This window comes from Eleutherodactylus coqui, chromosome 1 (assembly GCF_035609145.1).
Source record: "Eleutherodactylus coqui strain aEleCoq1 chromosome 1, aEleCoq1.hap1, whole genome shotgun sequence".
NCBI classification, from domain to species: domain Eukaryota; kingdom Metazoa; phylum Chordata; class Amphibia; order Anura; family Eleutherodactylidae; genus Eleutherodactylus; species Eleutherodactylus coqui.
The window spans coordinates 346,056,624-346,080,930 of NC_089837.1; the positions used below are offsets into that span (position 1 = coordinate 346,056,624).

A 24,307-nucleotide genomic window follows, 5' to 3' on the forward strand; every position below is an offset into this window, starting at 1 on the left:
CCTCCCTAAGTAAGTGGTCTGTCCAGGGTGCATCGTTTAAAAACATGTGTACTTCTGCTTTTAACTGATTCCTAAAATTTGTTTCTATCATTATACGCACAGTCAAAGAAACTTCAGGATTAGGAAGGTAGAGAGATGGGTCAGAACACAGCTGGGCTTTCATAAAAGGGTCACATGGTTAATTATTAGCACCAATGGGGGTACAGTGGTTAGTACTACTGCCTTGTAGTGTTGAATCCTGGGTTTAAATCCAACGGATGACATCATCTGCTTGGAGTTTGTATATTCTCCTCACATTACTCTGGACACCTCTCACACTCCAAAAACAAAAGAGGTTAATTGGTTTCCTATGAAAATTTCCCTAGTGTGTTTGAGAAAGAGGAACTTTGACTCTGAGCTCCACTGTAGACAGGGACCATGTGAATGGCGAATAGCTCTTTACAGCTCTGCAGAATATGGTTGGCAATATAAGGAAAATAAATAATAACATGCGCTTCATTTTAACATTATTACACATGAAGTACATGTGTATTGAGGGTAGATATTAAATAACGAAGAACTTTCTATGCATGAATTGGATTTATCATGGTTCTGAGGATTGGGAGAGGCCTATATAGTTTGGATATGGTTTATGAACACAGTGTAATTACCTTTTAATGAAAGTATCTGTATCCATTTTATGGCTCAGTTTTCATTCCCTTGGTTGTACTCTAACATGAGCTGCTAATGAGCCGTAAAATGCTTGCTAATATTTGACAGTAAACTGGAAATATCATCTGTGCATGTTAACTGTAGACTAATTTAGTGTTTCTGAAAAGCTAATGATTAATTGCAAGTGTCTGCTTCATGCAGAACTTATTACTCATTCAGAGGCATTTTTATTGTTGCTTTTCAATGGGGATTTCAATACCTGACCATAATGTAAAAATTAAATTTCCTGTAAAATATATAATTTTAAATATTTATGGTCCCAATGGGAAGTGCAAAATTGTTTTAGAGAGTAGTGTAGCAGAAATTCAGAGCATATACTGTGCTAGCAGTGATATTCAGAACAGTATTATATAAACCATTGCATTGATCAGATAACTAATGTTATCTAATGTATCTAAGTAATTAAAGGAGTATTCTCTTATCAGAGAATGACACCATTTCACATCTCAATGTACAGGCCGAGACAAAGGCATAACTTGAAGCTCCTGGGCCCCAATACAAAACCTGTAACGGGGCCCCCAACTATAATGCTTTATTATAGTACTGGGCTCCCTATATGGAGAAGAAAGGCCTTATGGGTCCCCTAAGGCTCCTGGGCCCGGGTGCAACCACATCACGTGCATCCCCTATAGTTACGCCAGTGTACTGAGAGAGGTGACTGGGTTTATGGGAACAGTTGAGCACTCAGTGCTATGATGTTTCCCCATAGAAGTGAATGGGAGTTACATAAATAGTATAGCTCAGAAAGCTATGCTTTAAAGGGTTGTCCAGTTGTAAACTATTAATGGTCTATTCTCAGGGTGGCTTCAGTAGTAGATTAGCAAGGGTCCATTGCTTGGGACTCCCAACAATTGCTGTATTAGGGGCCGGTGCCCTTGGGCACTGAGCTGATCTCTGCAGGGAGCAGACAGCTTTATTCCCACAGCAATGGCCAAGCTTGCAAAGTTCCAATTCATTCTGATAGGAAAGCGGGACCTTCTTCACACCAGGTGCAGTCTACCCCTTCAGACATACACAAAACAAGTCCTTTTTTACACCTGAAGTCTGTTCATCTCACAGATGGGAGGAAACCCCACTCAGAACCTCAGGCATGCATAGATAAAACAGGAGCTAGTTCAAGTGTCCACACACCAAGAAAGGGGCAGACACAAATCTGAAGTAAAAAGAATATGTTGTCAGATATCACCACCTGCCAACATACAGGACATCAGATGTCTGGAGGCCGCACCTGTTAAAAAGTAAGGGAGCAGGGGCTCGAAAAACATGCAGACATGGAGATCAGGTTCCACCTTTAGGGAAGGTGGGGAAAGCAACTCGAATGGATAATGGATAAATGACCAGCACCCTCTAGTAAGAGGGGCTAGAACTAATGGTTCATTCACACAGGGGTTTTGTCACCATGTATTACACACGTGTATTTCCTGTGCGTAAGACGCGGTAAATGGAGGCAATGAAAGTCTATGGACTTCCATTTTTCCATTCACACCTGTGATGTCCTCTTACAACTGTAAAGAGACATCCGTATAAAACGCAGAAGAAATAAATCGCAGCATGCTTTATTTCTCACTAACAGTGTTTATTATCTATGATCTGTGACATCACTTTTTTGTATGGCAGTAATGTGCAACTTTATGTCACACAACAGAGATATCTCTGACAATGTGGATAATTAATGCAGTGATGTCACAGATGAGGGCTAAAGAATAGTGATTTTTCAGCATAGAGATAGAAGACAATATAATACAAGGATAGTGCACACAGTGATGTCACTGTACGGGGATTATTGTAATGATAACTGCGTGCCGAGTTTTGCAGCAAAATGACAACTCCTGCTGTGTGCTTAATTTTTTTTACAAAGAGTTGTGTAACGGCAAACTAGATGGACCATGTAGTCTTTTTCTGCTGTCAAATTTCTTCATTTTTATGTGTTTTTTGTAATGTGAGTGCTTGGCAGACAAATCCAACTATATAAGCATACTTCTGGGGCATACATTGGGTGGCACTATAGAAATGTGCGTGCCAGATTTAGAGCCCAAATGTAATGTGAACAGAGCATTTTGTAGCAGAATAGCTATTGGGACCCTCACCCTCTATACCCCTCTAGTTATGTCTCTCGATGTGTAGATATAATCTAGATAGAAGTAAAGTACATAAGAATACATGAGGGGACAATACAAGGATCTCTCCCGTGATCTGTTTATACCCAGAACTGCGACGGTAACGAGAGGGCATCTGCTACGTCTAGAAGAAAGCAGGTTTCATCGCCAACACAGAAAAGGGTTCTTTACTGTAAGAGCAGTTAGACTGTGGAACTCTCTGCCTGAGAAGGTGGTGATGGCAAAATCCATAGAGGAGTTTAAAAGGGGACTTGATGTCTTTCTAGAGCGGAAGGATATTATAGGTTATAAATCTTAGGTTAATTGTTAATCCGGGTATACAGCAGGTAGGGACTATTAGGGGTTGATCCAGGGATTAGTCTGATTGCCATTAGGGAGTCGGGAAGGAATTTTTCGCCCAAAAGGACTAATTGGCTCCTGCCTCTTGGGGTTTTTTGCCTTCCTCTGGATCAACAACATAGGAGGATAAACAGGCTGGACTAGATGGACATTGTCTTCATTCAGCCTTACATACTATGTTACTATTTTACGTTCCATTGTTTATTTTGTATTGATTATGTATAGCCTATTAGACTCTACAAGCTTACAGACACATCCCTAACAGCTTAGCTGATATTTTATAATGCAGTAGGAGGGCAATTACCTACATTAAAGTATTGTATTATACATCTCCTGGCTTCATGATGAATCTCCCTAGAATGCAAATCAACTATCTATACCCCATCATCTATTTTCAAACTGATGACATTTTTTATGCATTGTGGGGCTGCATGTGCATTTACCCCATTAGTTGAGGCTGAATCGACATGTGGATCTGCATAAATCTATCCACCTATGTGCATTTCTAAGCAATGGAGTTAGCACACGGATGGCATCCAAGTGCTGTTTGCTGTTTTTACTTCAATGGGTAAGTCTGATTCACAATTTGGATCAGCATATTGCATTTCACATTTTCACATTTTTCTTCACGAGATTCATGTGTCTGAAAAAAACCCGATGTGTGTTTTGGCACATTGACTACTATGGATTATTGTGATGCCCAAGTCTAGTCCATTGTAGACTTGAACAGCACACTGTTATGTCGATGTGAGCTACTTTGCTGGGGATTTGAGTTCTCTGTGCACTTGTGTTCTGGATAACTGGTGGAGTGGTTTCTGCAGTCACCTTCTGGATGTGCAGAAGAGCATAGCTGTGAGCAATCGCTCATCCAGTGTTTTGTATCCAGGGTTTCTTCATTTTATTTAAGATAAATACTGTGTTTTGTTCTATGGTAGAGTGTGTTCATTGGGATAGGTCAGAGTGAGTACCCCAAGTTCCAGCATGAGTGCGTCCCTATCAGGACGATCCACTTATTATATAGGTAGGGACTAGAGATGAGCGAGCATACTCGCTAAGGACAATTACTCGAGTGAGTATTGTCCTTAGCGAGTACCTGCCCGTTTGGAAGAAAAGATTCGGGTGCCGGCGCAGGTGAGCGGTGAGTTGTGGGAGGAAGCGGGGGGAAGAGACAGAGAGAGAGATCTTCTCGCCCCCCGCCGGCACCCTAATCTTTTCTTCCGAGTGGGCAGGTACTCGCTAAGGACAATGCTCGCTCGAGTAATTGTCCTTAGCGAGTATGCTCGCTCATTACTAGTAGGGACTTTTCACCTTTTTAGAGTCCTATAGGGAGACTTCCCGTTTACTTTGTTTTCTCGTTTTCCACCAACTGTTTGATTTCTAGGTTCTGTGGTGTGAACAGTCCCCATGTGTTTATTCCAGTAAGTAACCTTTACTGTGCATTGGTAGCAGATGCTTACACACACACAGACTGGAAATATACTTGTGTGCTTTTGACCTAAGACTTCCCAACTCTGTAACTTTTGGAAAAAGATTGATATGGTCAAAGTACTTACAGGCCTATTGAACTCCCAATCATCTGTACAGGATATTTAAGCCTCTTGTGACTTTTTTGGACTGACATAAAGCTCATATAGGTGAAATGATAAGGGACTGTTTTCTCCCCTTTTATTTATCTACTATGTATCAATGTACTATACATTAGATTTGGATCAGTTTGTATGCTACTTAATTTACAATACTTAACAATCCTTAAAGAATATTTAATTGCATGGTTTTGCATCCCATATAAATAATTGATATGTAAGTCAATGCGTTATATTGATGATTAAATCTAAATGCTATATCATGTGCTTTTAGGACAATAATAAGTAGCGTATGAAAACAGTAAATCAGTAAATGATCCTATACTTACATTCCCCGGGTCCCCGCAGTTCCAGCACCACAGCTTTGGTCTCCCATCTGATGTTGTGTTGTCAGGCTATAGACAGCCTATACATGGAATGTCACAGGCTGCTGCAGCCAATTACAGACCTCAGCCTTCGTGCACTGAGTTCTGTGATTGGCTGCAGCAGCCTGTGACATCCCGTAAAGAGGTTGATTACAGCCTGTCGACATACATCCAACACAGAGGAAGAAGCTGCGGCTCTGAAGCTGCAGGATGACGGGAGAAAGGGGTAGAGGATCATTTATTGTTTTGCACAAATTTAAAAAAATTAACTAAAACGACCCCTTTAAAAGTATGTTACCATTTTGTGTCTGACAGCTCTTCTACAGCACTATATCCAACTTTGCACTCAATTTCTCTTTTATGCTCCAAAGGCTCTGAATTGGTTTTGATTAAAATGTCCTATTGTTTTGTGTATACAGCTCCTTTACAGACCTATTTATCTCCATAGTTGCGGACTATAAAGAAGCCCAGTGTAGTCTGACTCTGCAATCATGTGTTACTCCCTTTCTTCTGCCCTTCTTCTACTGTCTGTAGGTTAAGCTGTCAAGATATTAACCTACAACTTGTTAGCATAATAAAAAAAAAACACATTTGAATTTGGTAGACTTACATGCGTTTTCCTCTTGCATACTAGGTTAAAAAGCAGATCCTGGATGAAGAAATAATTTGCTCTCCAGAGGCCTCAGTGCTTTTAGCTTCATATGCAGTTCAAGCCAAGGTGAGAACATTCTTAATATGACTGAAGTCTATACTATAAGTGCACTAGTGTCCACAATGAGTACTGGAAGGTATTTGCAGTTTACACTCGTGATTGCTCTTTTGATAATAATAATAATATTTATTTGTATAGCGCCAACTTATTCCGCAGCGCTTACAAGCATGGGATAAATGCAAACAATACAACAATTACAATGTGAGGTACAATCAGTTTGAAACAATTGTGGGAAGGGTGGTACAGGAGGTACAGTGGGGGGGGGTAGCAAGGCATGGGGAACACAGGCAGTAGGGGATTTCATGTGGAAATCAGTTATTAGAAAGCAAACGGGGTGGGCGGTAAGGAGATGCAGAGGTAGAGGTAGTATGTGATGGGAGGGGCGGGGGACAAGGTCAGTGGATTTGCTATGCTTCCCTGAATAGATGCGTTTTTAAGGCATATCTGAAATTTCGTGCATCGGGAATTGTCCGGATGCCTTGGGGTAGAGCATTCCAGAGGATGGGTGCTGCTCTGGTGAAGTCCTGGAGGCAAGCAAGTGAGGTTCGTATTAGAGGGGTGTTTAGTCTGAGTGTGTTAGCGAACCGGAGTGAGCGGGCTGGGTGGTGTATGGACAGGAGGGAGGCGATGTATGGTGGCGCATTTCCATGCAGAGCTTTATGAGTGAGGTTGAGGAGTTTAAATTTAGTTCTGCAGTGGATGGGCAGCCAATACAGTGACTGGCATAATGCAGAGGTGTCTGAGTAACGACTGGATAGGAAAATGAGCCTAGCTGCCGCATTTGATTGGAGTGGAGCGAGTCTGGTGCGGGGGAGGCCAATGAGTAGCGAGTTGCAGTAGTTAAGTTGGGAGTGGATGAGGGCGACCACGAGTGTCTTTAGCGTGTCCGTGGTGAGGAACGGACGTATTTTAGCAATATTTCTGAGGTGCATGTCGCATGTTTAGGACAGAGATTGGATGTGGGGAGTAAAGGAGAGGTCAGAGTCCAGTGTGACCCCAAGGCATCGGGCATGCTGTCTGGGGGTTATGATGGTGCCAGACACTGGAATGGAGATGTTGAGGGGAGGTCAGTTGGAAGGCGGAAAGACAAGGAGGTCTGTTTTAAAGAGGTTAAGTTTGAGAAAACTTAACATGCAACGATTATCGCTCAAAAGATGGCTTTTGAGAGAATTTTGAGTGATAATCGTGGTGTCTAAAGGAATTTTAAGCCATCAATTTTTAAAGGCTGGATAACCCCTTTAATATTTGAGATATATTTAAGGGTAGTCCTTTTCCTCATTATATAATCTTGTTATACCAATCTTCTTGAATTAAATTGTATGACCTCCATATACTGCTTTTTGATGAGCAAATCTATGAATATTAATGACTCGGAATGCTTTTGTTGAAAGCTGTAACAATGACTGACAACCTAGACTGCTTACATAACAATAAAGCAACAAAGTTTTCAACCAACACTAGTCGTTGCAGTATTTCTTTAAATATATAGCTTTTAAATCATCTTTTAATATATCTAATAAATCCATATCATAACACAGAAATTAGCAAACCAGTATGCTAGCACTTAAACCAACTATATGAGCTATATAAGCCAAGTGATTGCATTGGTGAAGGAATGGAATAAGAGCCATGGACACCAAGTAGCATAGAAAGTATCATATTTGTCAAACTCCGCTTTGATTTTTTCCATACACATTAATAAGGGGTAGAGACGACATCGACCCAGAGGAAGGGGTAGATTTCCACAACTTTGAATAAACTGGGGCATAGCCATAATAAAGAATTGGCGTACTCCTCTCTTGGATTTGGAGAGTGGACCTGGAATAATAGATAGTAGCGGCATCTCAGGGGTGATCCTGACAGAGGACCTGCATAACACAATATTTAGTGAGGATATATAATTCCCAAGCGGGACGATCATGGGGCAACCCCACCAGATATGCGGGAATCTACCTGTAGCTGGGGAACACCTTCGGTAGACACTCGGGAGCTGAAGATACATTGTAGTTGGTTGTTCAGGAGTCCAAATATATTAATAGGTTGTACCAAAATCTAAAGTTATCCCCTATTCACAGCATAGGGGATAACGTTATTATCCGTGAGGTTCTGCCAGATGGGATGCCACGCGATCCTGAGAATGGGGAATCCTGACCGTTCCCAAATGAATAAAGTAATAAAGTAGCAGTTGCACATTTATTCCAATGACAATGCCGAAAGTTGGCAGGCAAGTATGAGTGCTCAGCAATCTGTGGCACTGTCACTGAAATGAATGGAGAGGCAGCGTGCATGTGCAACTACTGCTGCAACCGTCGGGACCCCGTTCTTTAGATAGGGGATAACTTTAGATTTTGGTACAAGAGCTTTAATCTACAATTTTTCTAATTCTGTTGTAGTATGGGGATTACAGTCCTAACATTCACCAGCCTGGATTTCTATCTCAAGAAGAATTGTTACCAAAAAGAGTGAGTATTACCATTACACTTTTGACAGTAAATGTTACTATATTAACGCAGACAGTAGCATGTTACTTTTAGCAGCAACTAAATGATAGATAGTAGAGTTGAATATCAAATCCACTGCACATTGAATCTAGACAGCAGCAACCACAGCTACTTCTTTCCCAAAAATACATAGACACTCAAGGGCTGGTCTCTGAATTTTTGCAAATATACTGGTGCCTATAGAGAAAAGTGATAAAATACCATCAATTAAACAAATTTAACATGCTTAAGTTATTTTATTATACATTTCTATAAAAGTTGGTTTAAGTGGAGGTTAGTGATAGTAATCCTGGTAATATCCCTAGTGGTCTGGAGTAGAATAGGTGTTAATATTTTATATCTCTGGTGGTTATAGAAAATCCCTATAGTTCCAGAATGGTTTAGAGGTTAACACATAATATTCCCTTTGATGTAGAATGAAGTGGTAAAATTGGATATTCCCATTGTATTAATGTTATGACATACCACTGGAATATGAAAAATATTGGGATTAGTGGGGGTCTGGCCTTTGCAATCCCCACAAACACAGAGGTATTGGCAGATTATTCTATGCACAATGACACTAATACAGGTCTATTCAAGTAGCAATTTGTACTCAACCAGCACTGTAGTTGCTGGTGGGAGCCAGTAGTCGCGCTTAAGGATGTTTTTACACAGTATTTTATCTAAAAAATACCATATTTTTGTGTTTTGATCATTAGCATTTTCTAGGCCAAAATACGTAGCATTCAGATGTTTGCTGTAGGTAAATAATAAAAATGTGAAATGCCCCACAAACCGTGTATTTTTTGCAAATTTTCAGAGTTTTTTTTTTGGAGGGGGGAGGGAGTCATGGCATTTTTGAAATTACTGCATGTTCTATGTGTGGCCTTTTTTTCTGGCATTTTCCCATAGGCTTTTAAAGGTAATTTTTAAAAAGCCGAAGAAAAAACACGTGTAAGTAAAAAAAACACCAGTAAAAAAATGCCAGTAAGACACATGGCATCATTCAGAAACACGTAATATATGTATCTTTTTTAAACTTCAAAAATGCCCCCAAAAAACTGCTATGTCTGAAGGAAGCCTGATGGTATAATGCATTGGTCTAGTGCTGTAAAGTACACTTTAAATTTATTTATTACCATGTAGCACCCATGTATGCTGCACTGCCGTGCAAAGATTGTCATCCATCAAACTAATTCCTATCCCCATTGGGACTCAAAATCTGATTTCTCTTATCGAAGCCGCACACAACGTTATCGCTGTGCACAGATGTAGCAAAGTTTAATTTGACACTTAATGCATTAAGAAAATGTTCTGTGTGACACTATATTTGCTCTTTCAATAACTTCCAATAGCAATTTGTTGCATAAAGATAAGATAGCAATAGATTTTCAATGGCTTAAGATCACTTGTTGCAGTAAGGAATCACAGACAAGTTAAACTTTGCTATATCTGTACTTACCAAACATAGGAAGAGAATACAAGTTCCACCTTAGTGAATTATTATGATCAGGTGTCTAGGCCATGGCACATGCTTTTTCTTCCCCACAAAACCATTATATGGTATTAAAGATTTACTAGAAGAGTCAGCTCAAGTGATCCAGCTGGTTACAAAGTCTTCAAGATTACAATATTTTAAGCATAAAATGGGCAATTGCAGCTTGAAACTATATTTAACATACAATTCCACAGGCACTGCCAGTATGCGGCATGTGTGATTGACTAGAAGATCCAGTCAATCGGCATGTGAAACACCCATATTACTGAAGTGCATGCACTGATTGGATGTATAGTATTGCTTTTCTACAGTGCTATGAAAAGCTACATTTCTTTGCTAAACTGCTCTTTTTGAGGGCGGCTCTATGTTATTGTGCTAGTGCACTGTACAAGACCCTGAAGAAGCTTCTGTCCTATACATAGACAGTGATTTACAGCTTCCACCAGCTCTTTCTGACTTCTATATGTAAGGACTTGTATTATCTGCATTAGGCTGGCTGTCCACGGATGAGGTGTCATAGCGAAATCCGCAGTGATAAATCTCACTCGGAGCTCGCATGACATGCTTTCCATAGGATAACTATGGAAAGTGCAGCCTACCACACATTAGTGGGGAATCATAGCGATTTTCTGCTCACGTGATTAAAATCGCAGCATGCCGCGACTTGCTGTGATTCCCCGCAGTGAGCCTATCATTATCATAGGCTCATCGTGGAGAGCCTTTAGTGCTCCCCCCTCCTCCCCTGCAGCGGAATATCGCTAGTGATATTCCGTTGCGGCTGTGGACAGGTGGCCTCAGTTATCAGCTTATTTTTCTTTTATTTTCACTTTGCATTACTTTAGCTAGACATTTTGGGACTTGAGAAACAATTACTAATTTTCTTAGTTATAGTGAGATGCAAAAGTTTCATCTTACAATGGTTATCTCAGAACTTGAGGGACCACTGGATAGTATTATTTCCTAGCATAGATACTATATATACATTCTAGTATGCATTTTGAATTATGCTATTAAGGGGGTACGAGTTAAAGCTTTTATGTGTAAACAGCTCCCCCATGTCAAAAAACATAATAAAGAGCTTATAGTCCCCTCATCCCACTCCACGCAAGTCCCCTGCAGTGATGTACTGTTTATAGGCTACAGCAGCTTGTGACGTCAGTACACTGGCTGCTGCAGCCTAAAAATATTAAGTCAGCAAGGAGACCTGGATCCATCGGCGGGGAACTTGCAGGGAACATAAGTTCTTTATTATGATTTTGACCGTTTTCAAGGACAACCCATTTAATATATTCCGTGCACACATTATACTAATATGAATGGAATTGTTTCTTTAGGTTCTTCAACAATATCAAATGACATCAGAAATGTGGCAGGATAAAATAACTGCGTGGTATGCAGAACACAGAGGTATTGCTAGGTATGCCAAGGAATTTTGTAGTAAATTGTCTAATATCTGTAAGACGTTGTTCACATTTCCATCCTTTTTGCCTCAGGTTTCTTGTCTTTGATGACCAGAGTAGCTGGGTATTCAGTGCCATTTTATTCAGTAAATAAAAAACAAACAAGAAAACCTTATGGACCATTAGAAGTCTATGAGATCCAATCGCAACAGCTCAATAACTGTAATAACTCAGTAATATCAGAACCCATGATGCCAGGCTGTGTGAACAGAGCCTACTGTAATGTTAGGGTTTGCTATCATGATCTCTTCCCACCATTTATTAAATGAAAGCAATAGGATGTAATGGAGCAAAACAAGAATTGGAACTAAAGCAGTATTTTACAGATGTTACATTTTTGAGCCAACTGTAACATAGCTGGCCTGGCACACGATAAAATGTGTCACATGATATGACAAGTGTCCAGTGAATTCACTAAAATAATGAGCAAATTGGATGCAGTCACAAGTGGATCAAGCAGGTTATTACCATTTTAGCCAAAAATTATGCATTGTTCAATGCTGATTTTAAGTGTATCCATTTATCAGTATGGCACATTGATTAGTCTGGTAGTTCATTCTGAGTTTATGTACTACTACAGATAATGATGTGTGGAATAGTTGAATGCTTACGATCTATCTATCTACCATATATACAATCACAATTGTTTACTTTATGTATTTTCTGTATATTTCCTGTGATGTTTTAGAGATGAAGCAGAGATGAATTACTTAAAAATTGCACAAGACCTAGACATGTATGGTGTGAATTATTTTCCTATTTCGGTGAGTGTCCCATTACGTGATGTTTATTTTGAAGAGTCACTAACTTTTCAAACAAAGTGTATTTATATGATAGCCAATGTAAAAATTTGCAGAAGTGCAAGTCATTTTACTTGCCTAGAATTTATGCTGAAAAACCCTTCTAAAGTATAGGCCCCTAGGGGTCTCCTTTCTTTCTAATTTGCTGTTCACTGCCTGTTGTCATGTGAAGTATGTTCCTAGCAACAAGGATAAGAAGGGGGTGGCGGGCAAAGACTCATGCTAACCATGGAAGTCTATGGAGATCAGAAGTGATCAGAAGGAAGCTGCTAGAGGGGCAGAGAGTCTATGGAGATCAGAAGTGATCAGGAGGGAGCTGCTAGAGGGGGAGAAATAAACACAGATGTGCTGTTGGATATTATGTTTCGCTCTGTCTGTTACAGCCAGTTAGGGAATAGAATCTGCAGTCTTCTCTATGCGCAGTGTATAGAACAATACATGATTGCAGGATCCTCTAACCAGTTCAGAGACTACAGATGGAAAACATGTTGAAAAATGCAGGGTACAAGTCACATAGCAGCCAGAAATAGTATTATGCGTGATGTACACACATGCCAACGTATTTAGAAAATTTAGATACCCTTTAACCCTTTAGTGATGGCCCCATTGCATTTTAATGTCCTAGCTAAGTGGGCTTTAATCCCCAGGGACGTAAAAACATGCTTCCTCTGAGGATTAAAGCCACATGGGCTGAGGACGTAAACAGCTGAAACTACTCCCCTCCCTCCTCCGCGATGTCCCGTGATGATCTGGTTCGAAAAGGACCTTCGGCCGTCTTTGGCGCATGTGCCCGTCGGCAAAATAGCGGAGTTAAGTGCAGAAGCTGGGGAGGGCCCGAGAAATTTAAAATCTTCTTGCTCCTGGCTACTAAAGGTAGGGGTAGTGGGGTTGAGCGGGGGTAGCGGGGGGAGAGAGTGAGAGAGAGAGATCTCTCTCACTCTCTCCCCCCACTACCCCCGCCCCCTGAGCCTGTTTGCACGAGAAGAGCGATGCTCGCTCGAGTAATTGCATTATCTGAGCGTGCTCGCTCATCTCTAGACATAAGATTAGGGCCACAATGTTATGTTTTGCATGGTATGTTTCTGAACACAGGACAAATCGGGGTATCCATTTGTACCTCTCCTAAATGGTTAAAAAAAGTTTTTCAAATGTGCATCCAGAAGCAAGTAAACAGATGGAAATATATATCTCTTCAAAAATTTGTGCAGTATGTTTGCACATATTTGAGCTATTACAGTTGAAAATGGGAAAAAATAACAATTTTTTCAAAATTTTCCCAATTTTGACACTTTTGTATAAATATACACAAATTCTATTTGTCTTTTTTTACCACCTAAATGAAGTACAATATGTGACAATGTCAGAATCACGTGGATATGCAAAACCTTTATGAAGTTATTCCATGTTAAAGTAACACATGTCAGATTTCCAAAACTTGGCTCCGTCACTAAGGTGCAAACAGGCTTCGTCACTAACCGATCAATAGTAATTTTCACAAATTGTGTACAATACCGGGTGTGTAAATATGTGAAAGGCCAAAACCAGGAGTGGATCCAGGAGAAAAGAGACATATATAAGACCTCACTTTATATTTCCCATCTTTTGAATTCACATATTTCACTAAAAAAAAGGAAAACTTGCCACAAAACCGTATAAAGTATCAACTGGGGGAAACATCTAAAACAATTGGAGTTTTTACCTGGGAAATTCAATTGGATGAATGTATCTTCTATTTATCTTGCTTTTGAACATACTAAATTATATATCGTCATCATACGTTACTAAATATTGTCAGTTTTGTTATTAATTATTTTTTTTAATTTACAGCAAACTAAGAATGATTCCGACATGCTGCTTGGAGTAGATGCAAAAGGAGTCCATATTTACAGTAGAAGTAATAAGATATCACCATTAAATTCTTTCAAATGGGGGGACATCAGAAACATTTCATATAATTCCAAGAAAGTGAGTATTCTGATATACAAACACTGTCCCGTGTGCATGTTTCCATCTGCTCTGGCCATGTTTTACCTGCTGGAAATTTTCCAATGATATCCATATGGTAAGCTGATTTTTCCATTTAACTCATGAGTAAGCATATGTTAAAATACATATAAGGGCAATATACCTCTAATTATATAGCAATTCTTAAGTGATTTTTAGGCAATGAGATCTACAATACCAATTCCAAAAAAGATGAGATGCTGTGTAAAATGTAAATAAATGTAAAGAAAAAAAGAATACATATTTTGGGAAATCTCATAGAGCCATATTTTTTTCACAATAGAACATAGAATACATATCAGAAGGTGAAAATGAGACATTTTTTCGATTTCATAAAAAAATATGATTTCATTTACAAATTGATGGTAGCAACGCATTTCAAAAAAGTTGGAACTGGGTTAACAAAAGGCTGAAAAAGTAAGTGATACTAATAGTAAAAAGATTGACCCTCAAGCTTTTTTTTTTGTCACATGACTGTAAAAAAAAGAGCATGTTAGAGAAGCAAAGTCTTTCAGAAGCAAAGATGGTCAAAGGCTCACTATCTGTGAAAAAATGTGTCTAAAAATTGAGGAACAATTTCAAAAAGAGGTTCCTCAACATAAAATTGCAAAGACTTTGAATATCCCACCATCTGTAGTACATAATGTCATCAAAAGTTTCAGAAAGTCTGGAGAAATTCATTTGCACAAAGAACAAGGTCCATTGGTCAATATTTCAAGATCTACGGGCCCTCAGGCCACACTGCATTAAAAACAGGCATGATTCTGTAATGTAAATCACTGCATGGGCTCAGGATTACTTCTAGAAATCGTTGACTGTTGTATATGTTTAGTGAAATAACAGGCACTTCTTGTCCACTAACTATATCTATATCAGACTGACAGAATGATCTATTAAAGCTAGATGGCTATTTTGTTTTCTTAAATTGGATAAAATTGTACTGGGCCCTTTTGTACAGATATCTAAAACATATTCTGAAGTGCTGACACATTGCACATTAACAGTATTGTAAAATCTATAACATTTACATTAACATTTGGATATGAATTTGCCTTTTTTATATGGGGGTAGAGTGGTTATGATAAAAAGTGATGAAGCGCAGGAAACTGGTCATCCCTAAAAAGTATCTATAATTAGAATGACTTCCTTTAATTGACGGGAGTATTCCAATAATGCATCCAATTATTAATTTATAACCGCTCATAGACTGTGTTCCATTACCAAATTGCAGGCTCCTATAAACAGATGAATATGAAATTCCCCTAACAGTACTGCTACTCTTTCAGGCTGATTTAGTCTGTGTTAGGGCGCCTGCACATGGGCGGAAATTCCGCGGTGGGATTTTCCGCTGAATTTTTGCCGCTGGAAGCCTGCATAGGATTGCGTTAACAAAGGCAATCCTATGCAGACGGCCACGGTTTGGCCGCGCAAAATATCGCGCGGCAAACAAACTGCGACATGTCCTATTTCTGTGCGGGGCTCGCAGAGCTGCGGGGCGTGGGTAAGTACGCGCTGGTCCCTGCAGGCGCTCGGGTCGGGTCCCGAGGCGAGAATCCTTGCCGCCGCATCCGACCCGCCCATCTGCAGGCGGCCTTAGGATATTCTGTCGCATTTGATGGAAAATGATACCACTGCATGTAGTCCTATTCTTTCTGGCCAAATGATAGACACCTTGGTGAAACCCGACGGACCCCATTATCAGTCTTGAGAAAGACCCCTGCGTGGGTTGAAACGTTGTGCTTTGATGGAGTAAATAAAGACGCACCAGCTGGGTGCAATTTTAAGGAAGACGCTCAGGTTGCTGCTCACTGATTTCTTGCTGATACTATATGGACCCCATTATCAGTCAATGAGGGACCACTGTTGCACACCTTGTGACGAATATGACACTGCATCATGGTTTCCATTGAAAATTGAGAACAGAGCCTTAAAATTTTAATAGTTCATATAATATACAAAAAACAGCATCACTAAACATAAAATGTGGATGAAATGCCATTGATGTTAAAATATGCTTACTTTATATTTTCAGCTGAAGTTTACACCAGTTGATAAAAAGGCTGAAACTTTCAAATTCTATTCTAAAGAGCAAACTGTGAATAAATTGGTAAGTTAGTATCAAATGCAAGGCAAAAACTAACAACTGAAAACTAACAGTGTTATGACTTGAGTATCTTTGACCAAATCATGTAAGAATGATGAAAGAAATATACTCTGAAATATAAGACTAGTGTCTTCCTATAGCTCATAACGCTACCCTCCTGAATTTCTCCTCTGTATCCAGATTCAGAGGTTGTTGAGTGCCCTGTGCAGTACCTTCTACTGATGACCTCCTTATGGTGTATTGTACAGTGCCCAAATAACACTGATCAATGCACAAAGTAGGTAAGCTTCATGTTCCGAGGCCATCATGAACAGTGGTACCATCTTTAGTGGTGATAGGTTGGCTCAGTCTGTGGTGGCCTGCCATGTCACCTCATATTGACTAGAGTTGACTACATTATTCTCTCCAGCTAAAATGCTGAAAATTAATGGAAACCCAAGAGCTTGCAAATTTGGTCTTCTTTTTAGCAATGACAGTCTATAGAAATGTCCAGGGTTCCATTTGAATGCCTTTTTCGGCATGTCGGACACAACTCCCAGATGGGAAGGCAAGACAAGTAACAGAATGCAGTCTGAATGAAGCCTTACTGTTATAAAGTCTGAATTGACTATGTACTGAACATACTTTTATCTGAATATAACTTTATTGAATTGTATTGATGGAATTTTGTAATCTGTTCAGCATTATTTATATATTCCAATTCTTACCAACAATAGCATTTAACCTATTTTATGTATTTGCAGATATGGCATCTCTGTATTGAAAACCACAATTTATTCTTAACAAAGAGGAAGGTGGATTCAATTGAAATGCAGCAAATAAAAATGCAAGCCAAAGAAGAAAAAGCCAGGAAAAAGGTCATAATAGTGGCCCATATTATGTGTTATTTTATGAGATCACGTAATCTAATTTGTCTGTCTGTAAATGTATCTATTTTGGCATTATTTCTAATGATACAAAATTCATATCAGATTACAATGTAACCAACTCTTGTCTCTCAGAAAGAGCATCAGAGACTGGTGATGGAGAAACAGTTGAGGGAAGAAGCAGAGAGAGCTAAAGAAGATCTTGAGAGAAGACTGTTCCAGGTAGAAGAGGAAGCAAGGCAAGCCAACGAGGCTTTGGTAAGTATGTACATTAAATTCAGTCAAAACGTCTCTTCTCATAGATATAACCATGTCTGCAACTACTGTACCAGGGCACTAACTTGTGTAGCAGGCATGGCAGCTGCTGTATGGATCAGCAGTTAAGGGGGCTTACCTCCAGTCAAAGTGAGGTGCAGTTAGTGATCACTGTGGAACAGGAGACTGAAATTGCAGTGAGATATGTAATAAATCTTAAATGGTGGCAGTAGTGCAGTAGGGCTCCATTCCAAGTTTTTCTAAGATACCCAAAGATTACTTGTTAGCCCCTGTAAGTGACCGTCTTGCCACATTCTTGATTAGTATGCCTGCATTCCTCTGGTTTATTATGTTCCATAGCTCCGATCTAATGAAACAGCTGAGTTACTAGCAGAAAAGGTACAGATTGCAGAGGATGAAGCAAAGCTACTAGCTCAGGATGCAGTGGAAGCCAGGCAAGAACTGCAACGACTCGAGTTGGCAGTGCTCAAAAGTAAGGATGAGATGCGGATGATGGAGAAAAAGATGAGAGAGTCTGATATGATTACCATGAAACTACTCCAGGAATCTGACAGAAGGTAATTTATGACTTGATATTTTAAAGGGCAACTTCCATCAGAAGGCATAATTTTTTAAATCAACATTCAGGAAACATAAGTTGATTTAAAATTTTAGGCTATTTTCCTATTTTGGCATTTTTATGCAAATAAAAAGAAACACGGAATATTGCCTTTAAATAGAAAAGAGCACAAATAATTCACATAATTCATACATCACAGGAACACTGTAACCAGCTGTCAAGTAAATCGTTCACAGACACATAGTTACATGCAATTAACTTGACACACATTTATACATTCTATACAATTTTTAGATGCAACAGACTTAATTTTGTATTAATTTGAAAAAAAACCAACTATTTTTGCATCATTTTATACTGTTTCATTTGGATGCCATCAATGTGCTGTTTAATTCTAATACTTCAACCTCCTATGCAGTGATTGCTCTGCTGGTGGTGTTTTTGCTCAAAAATACACATACATGTATTTATACCTCCAAATATAGCTAAACTATCAGTATGTAAGCTTTAGGCAGGTGTGGAAAAATGCTGCTAAGAAAGAATGCTTTCAAAAAATAGGAGTGTTAATAGTTTTTGGTCAATTAGCGAAGTACAAAGTGAATGAGCAGAAAAGCAATGTCAATCAAATCAATTCTTCTAGGCACACAGTTTTTGAAGGAACTCCTTGGAGAATTAACTACTTCTGTGGATGTAGTCTTGCTTGAATTCTTCTGTCTCTTTCTGTAATCACAGACAGACTTGATGACTTTGAGATCATGGCTCTGTGGGGGCCATATCATCACTTCTAGACTTCTAGAGCATCTCTTTACTCTGAAAATAGTTGTTAATGACATTGGCTTTATGTTTAGGGTCGTTGTCCTACTGCAGAATAAATTTGGAGCCAATCAGACACCTTTCTTGACAATTTCTCAGTCGTACGGACCTACACTTCTAAAGGTTATGAGTGCATGTCTGTCTGTTTTGATTAATTGTCTTTTTCTTGACATTTTAATAGTGATATGTTCTGCCCTGAAGAGCAAAACTGTCCAAATCCTGCTCTATAGGGTGTTGTAATGCAGTCTGTTAAACACTGATTATATAATATCAGAGGATTTGAAAGTAATCTATAAATATTGAGACACTTGTAGAAAGAGTTTGCATCCAATTTTAAACCATAATTTTCGTTTTCTTCTGCAGAGCAGCTGTCCTTGATGTTTCCTGAAAAAAAAACAACTTTGGTTTAAATCATAAATTCAGACTAGTGTTGCGTTTCAGGTAAAATTTCATAATTTTGTTTTTAACTTGCTTTTGAATCTTTGAACCATTCCACATGATTTTTTGAACTTGAACTGTTAATGTCAAAAATAGTTGGACTAATATATACAGTACTAGTCACAAGTTCTCAAACACCTCAATTTCTCTAGTTATTGACATTAACGCAGTTCAAGTCCAGCCAATATCGTGAAATGGATCAAAAGTTAGTTAAAACAAAATTATTATGAAATTTTAACCTGGTTAAAATCCCCTTGGTTAAATGTTTTTGAACACTGCAACTTCTCCCGTTTTTTTTACATTAAAATGGTTCAAGTCCAGCAAATAATGTAAAATAATATATAATTGTTTAAAGGCCCTTTTACACGGACTGTTAATTATTGAGATTCCCGCAATCTAGCGAGAATCTGAATGATTATAGTACAGTGTAAATGTATGCACCAACTAAACGATGGATGAGAATTCATTCTGCATGATGAAAACGAGAAAACTGCATGATATATTGGCTCATGTTAGCAGGCAGCCGCTCACTTATGAACAACTGCCCGCTTACTGTGAATGGAGGCAAGCGGGCCAGACCGATCCCTGACCCACTCTACCTCCATTCACTGAGCGATGCTCATTGCTGAGTAAAAATACAGGACCGATTATCACTGGTACGACTTGTTGGACCTCCTGTGCCCGACAAATCATCCAGTGTAAAAACATTCTATGCACCCCCTCCTTTTCCCTGTGGTCTAGACATAATTATTAGGTCACCCTTTAGCTGTCTTTTTTCTTAACTAAATAACTCCAATTTTGATAACCTTTCTGGGTATTGTAGTTCGCGCACTCTATTAGTTTAGTTGTACGTCTTTCAACCTGCTCAAGCTCTAATATGTTCTTCTTGAGTACCGGTGCCCAAAATTGTATACAATATTCCATGTGTGGTCTGATCAGTGATTTGTAAGGAGGAAAACCTATGTTCTCGTTATGTGCCCCTATACATCTTCTAATGCATCCCATGATCCTATTTGCCTTGGCAATAGCTGTCTGACACTGGTAGTAAATTTACAGTTAATAATAATCCCCAAGTCCTTTTCCGTAACGAACGGGATGCAGCACTCAAAAAAGTACCCTAACAGGGGGAGGTTGAAAAGGATGCCAGCCACCAAAGTAGAAGCCTGAGTCTCCAGACTCAATCAATCATCCAGGTACAAATAAGAAAGGTGGCAGCTAGAGATGAGCGAGCATACTAGATAAGGCAAACTACTCGAGCGAGTAGTGCCTTATTCGAGTACCTGCCCACTCGTCTCTAAAGATTCGGGTGCCGGCATGGGGCGGGGATCGGCGGGGGAGAGCGGGGAGGAACGGAGGGGGATCTCTCTCTCCCTCTCTCCCCACTGCTCACCGCCGCAACTCACCTCTCACCCGCGCCCCCCGCCGAATCTTTCGAGACGAGCGGGCAGGTACTCGAATAAGGCACTACTCGCTCGAGTAGTTTGCCTTATCGAGTATGCTCGCTCATCTCTAGTGGCAGCACATCAGCGTTTTCATAAAAACACCATAGTCTTTATTTCTCCAAGGTCATTCTTTAAAAAGGCAGACAGCCTTGTAAGTAATGTATGGCATTTTGTGTAAAAGGAGTATTTGAGGAAAGTATTTTGTAGCTTTTAATAAATATACACAAATTCTATCGGCCTATTTTTACCACCTAAATGAAGTACAATATAAGGCGAAAAACCAATGTCAGAATCACTTGGATATGCAAAACAATTACGGAGTTATTCTATGTTAAAGTGACGTGTCAGATTTCCAAAATTTGGCCTGGTCATTAAGGTGCAAACAGGCTTGGTCACAAGGGGTTAAACTTTCTTCAGAACAAGTTTCATTTTTGGATTCAGCTATCACACAGGAAGATATCCTCCTATGGTTAAAGGCAAATCACCTGGCCCAGATGGCATTCCAATTATTTATAGTATAATGAAATTTTACTCCTATGGTTACTTTCTCTTTTCGCCAAAATTACGAAAGAGGGTTGATTCCCAAATTCATTTAGCGAGGCAATTATTATAGTCCTACTGAAACCAAATAAGAATCCCGAAGAATTTGGATCTTTCAGACCCATACCTCTCCTAAATACAAAATCTGAAATAATTATTAGAGATGAGCGAGTATACTCGCTAAGGCTAACTACTCGAGCGAGTAGTCCCTTAGCCGAGTATCCTCCTGATCGTCTGTAAAGATTTGGCTGCCGATGCGGGTGACAGGTGAGTTGTGGAGTTGTGGCGGTGAGCAGGGGGGGGGGGGGAAGAGGGAGAGAGAGATTTCCCCTCCGTTTCTCCCCGCTCTCCCCGCCGGAGAGCGGTAGGATACTCGGCTAAGGCACTACTCGCTCGCTCATCTCTAATAATTATCAAACTACTAGCAAATAGATTCAATCTAGTCATACACAATATAATTTATTCGGACCAGTTAGGATTTATCCCTGAAAAATGAACATTAGATAATATCAGACATGTACAAGTAGTTACACAGATAAGATGGAAAGACAAACAAAATTAGGCCATAGCATCCTTGGATGCCGCAAAAGCTTTCAATTTATAGTATTACATAGATTTGGTTTTGGAAATTTTTTTATTAAATTGATTTCCAGCATATATTAAATAACGAATGCTAAAATCCTAATGGCAACTATCCCCTTCCTTTTATCTTAGTAGAGGAACATTACAAGGATGCCCATTATCACCTCTTCTCTTTGCCATTGCTAGAAAACCTCTAGCATGACTTTGTTAGAGAAGATCCAATTTTTCAAGGCATAACAATTGGCCCCCAGGTACCGTATAGGCCCAAATGCCGACGATATGATATGATATTATTCCTTTCAGACCCAAGACATACTTTACCTTATGCTATATAAATTATACACAAATTTGAGCTCTTATCAGGATTACCGTATATACTCGAGTATTAGCTGACCCGAGTATAAGGCGAGTCAATAAGTTTTACCACAAAAAACCTATACTGACTTGAGTATAAGCCTAGTTATACTCAAGTATATACTAGGGGGAAAAAATGCAATACTCCCCTCCCAGCCGTCATCTGTGTCACCGGAGCGATGGTCTCCCTGGCAGTGAGGCAAGCTGCTTGAGAATTCTCCCAGCTGTCATCTCCCTGCTTGGCTTTGAATTCTCCCCGCCGTCAGCGCTGTGTAAGTGGTGCTCGATCCAATCACAGCACTCAGCCAATCACAGACGGCGCTCGATAAACCAATCACAGCCATTCAGTGATGTGATTCACTAAATGGCTGTGAATGATCGAGCGCTGGCTGTGATTGGCTGGCGCTCGAACCAATCACAGCGCTGACAGCGGTGGAATTCAAAGCCGAGCAGGGAGATCACAGTGGGGAGAATTCTCAAAGCCGGGGAGACCATCGCGCTGGGGACACAGACACCGGCTGGGAGGTGTGTATTGCATTTTTTTGTTTGTTTGTTTGTTTTTTTAAGCATAAAAAAATGTGCTGGAAAACTCGGCTTATACTTGAGTATATACAGTACTTATTAACTGGCAGAAATCTACATTTATGCCTCTTACTGAAAAGGAATTGACAGTAGGAGAAGAAGTATGTCATCTCAAAATTATCCCTCAATTGAAATACCTAGGAATACATAATCCCAGAGATTACCAATATTCATATAAACTTAATATTTCTCCTTTAAAAATAAATTTTAAATATGACACAAAGTTTTTGACTCAATTGAATGGCCCTATCTATTAGAAGTACTTTTATTATTTTGGATTTGGCAAGACCTATATCAGTTGGATATCTATTATATATAAAACACCTAAAGCTAGAATAGGCATGAATGGACAACTTTCCTCTTCTTTCAACATTAAAGGGGTTGTCCCGCGGCAGCAAGTGGGGTTATACACTTCTGTATGGCCATAATAATGCACTTTGTAATGTACATTCTGCATTAATTATGAGCCATACAGATGTTATAAAAAGGTTTTATACTTACCTGCTCCGCTGCTGGCGTCCTCGTCTCCATGGAGCCCGCCTAATTTTCGCTGTCTAAAATGGTCGAATGGCCAAATTAATCGCGCTTGCGCAGTCCAGGTCTTCTGCTTTCTTCAATGGGGCTCCGTGTAGCTCCGCCCCGCCACGTGCCGATTCCAGCCAATCAGGAGGCTGGAATCGGCAATGGACCGCACAGAAGAGCTGCGGTCCACGGAGGAAGAGGATCCCGGCGGCCATCTACACCGGTAAGTATAGAAGTCACCGGAGCGCGGGGATTAAGGTAAGCGCTGAGCGGTTTTTTTTTTTACGTCCCTGCATCGGGGTTGTCTCGCGCCGAACGGGGGGGGTTGAAAAAAAAAAAAACACGTTTCGGCACGGGACAACCCCTTTAAGGCTATTGCACACGAGCGCATAAATGGCACGTTTTTATGCCCAGGCGTATATATATGCGCCCATGAGAGGCATTGATTTTCAATGCATTTGTTAACATGGACGAATATGCGGCATGTGGATACGCTGGCTGTATATACGCTCAGCCAAATGATAGTTCTGGAACTATCTTTTGGCCAATATACGCAGGCAGGTCCTATAGACTTCTCTGGATGCAGGGAAAGAGAAGGAAGAGAGAGGCATTTTTGCAGCGTCCAACGCTGCGAAAAGCTTACAGGCTCTATATAGGCACTGGAAGGCATCCCGAGGATTTTGGCAGAGCAAGAGATTTCCAGGGTGCGACTTAATTTTTCGCTAAAAACTTTGCTCATGGTCGTGTGAATGGATGAGAAAATGCTGGCCGTGATCGCGAAAAAAATGCCCTTTCAGGTGCTTATACGGAGCAGGCATGAAAACGTAAAAACGCTGTCGCCGTTTATGCGCTCGTGTGAAAGAGCCCTAAAAGAGGAGCAGGGTAAGGATGCCATTGCCACCTCTTTTATTCACAGTAACTATTGAACCCTTAACATTGTTAATTAGACAAGACCCAAATATACAAGGCATAATAACTGGACCCTGAGAAAACAGCATAGGATTATATGCTGATGATATATTATTTATTTCTAACCCAAGTTTATTTAACAATCACTATATCAATCATAGATACATTTGGAATCTACTCAGGCCTGCTTATTAACTGGTAAAAATCTTTGTTTATGCCTCCCAATGAAAAGGGATGGACAATAGGTG

The 24,307-nt window shown here is 39.9% G+C and overlaps 1 protein-coding gene across 1 annotated transcript in view; it reads left to right on the forward strand.

Moving 5' to 3' along the window:
• Positions 1 to 24,307, forward strand: part of LOC136576785 (merlin-like) — a 74,236-nt gene that overhangs the window by 37,585 nt on the left and 12,344 nt on the right. Inside the window, exons 5-13 of the mRNA XM_066576354.1 lie at positions 5,750 to 5,833; positions 8,221 to 8,289; positions 11,143 to 11,225; positions 11,957 to 12,032; positions 13,896 to 14,033; positions 16,105 to 16,179; positions 16,920 to 17,033; positions 17,178 to 17,300; positions 17,658 to 17,875. Coding sequence (XP_066432451.1) covers positions 5,750 to 5,833; positions 8,221 to 8,289; positions 11,143 to 11,225; positions 11,957 to 12,032; positions 13,896 to 14,033; positions 16,105 to 16,179; positions 16,920 to 17,033; positions 17,178 to 17,300; positions 17,658 to 17,875 — 980 coding nt within the window. The remainder of the gene's footprint in view (positions 1 to 5,749; positions 5,834 to 8,220; positions 8,290 to 11,142; positions 11,226 to 11,956; positions 12,033 to 13,895; positions 14,034 to 16,104; positions 16,180 to 16,919; positions 17,034 to 17,177; positions 17,301 to 17,657; positions 17,876 to 24,307) is intronic.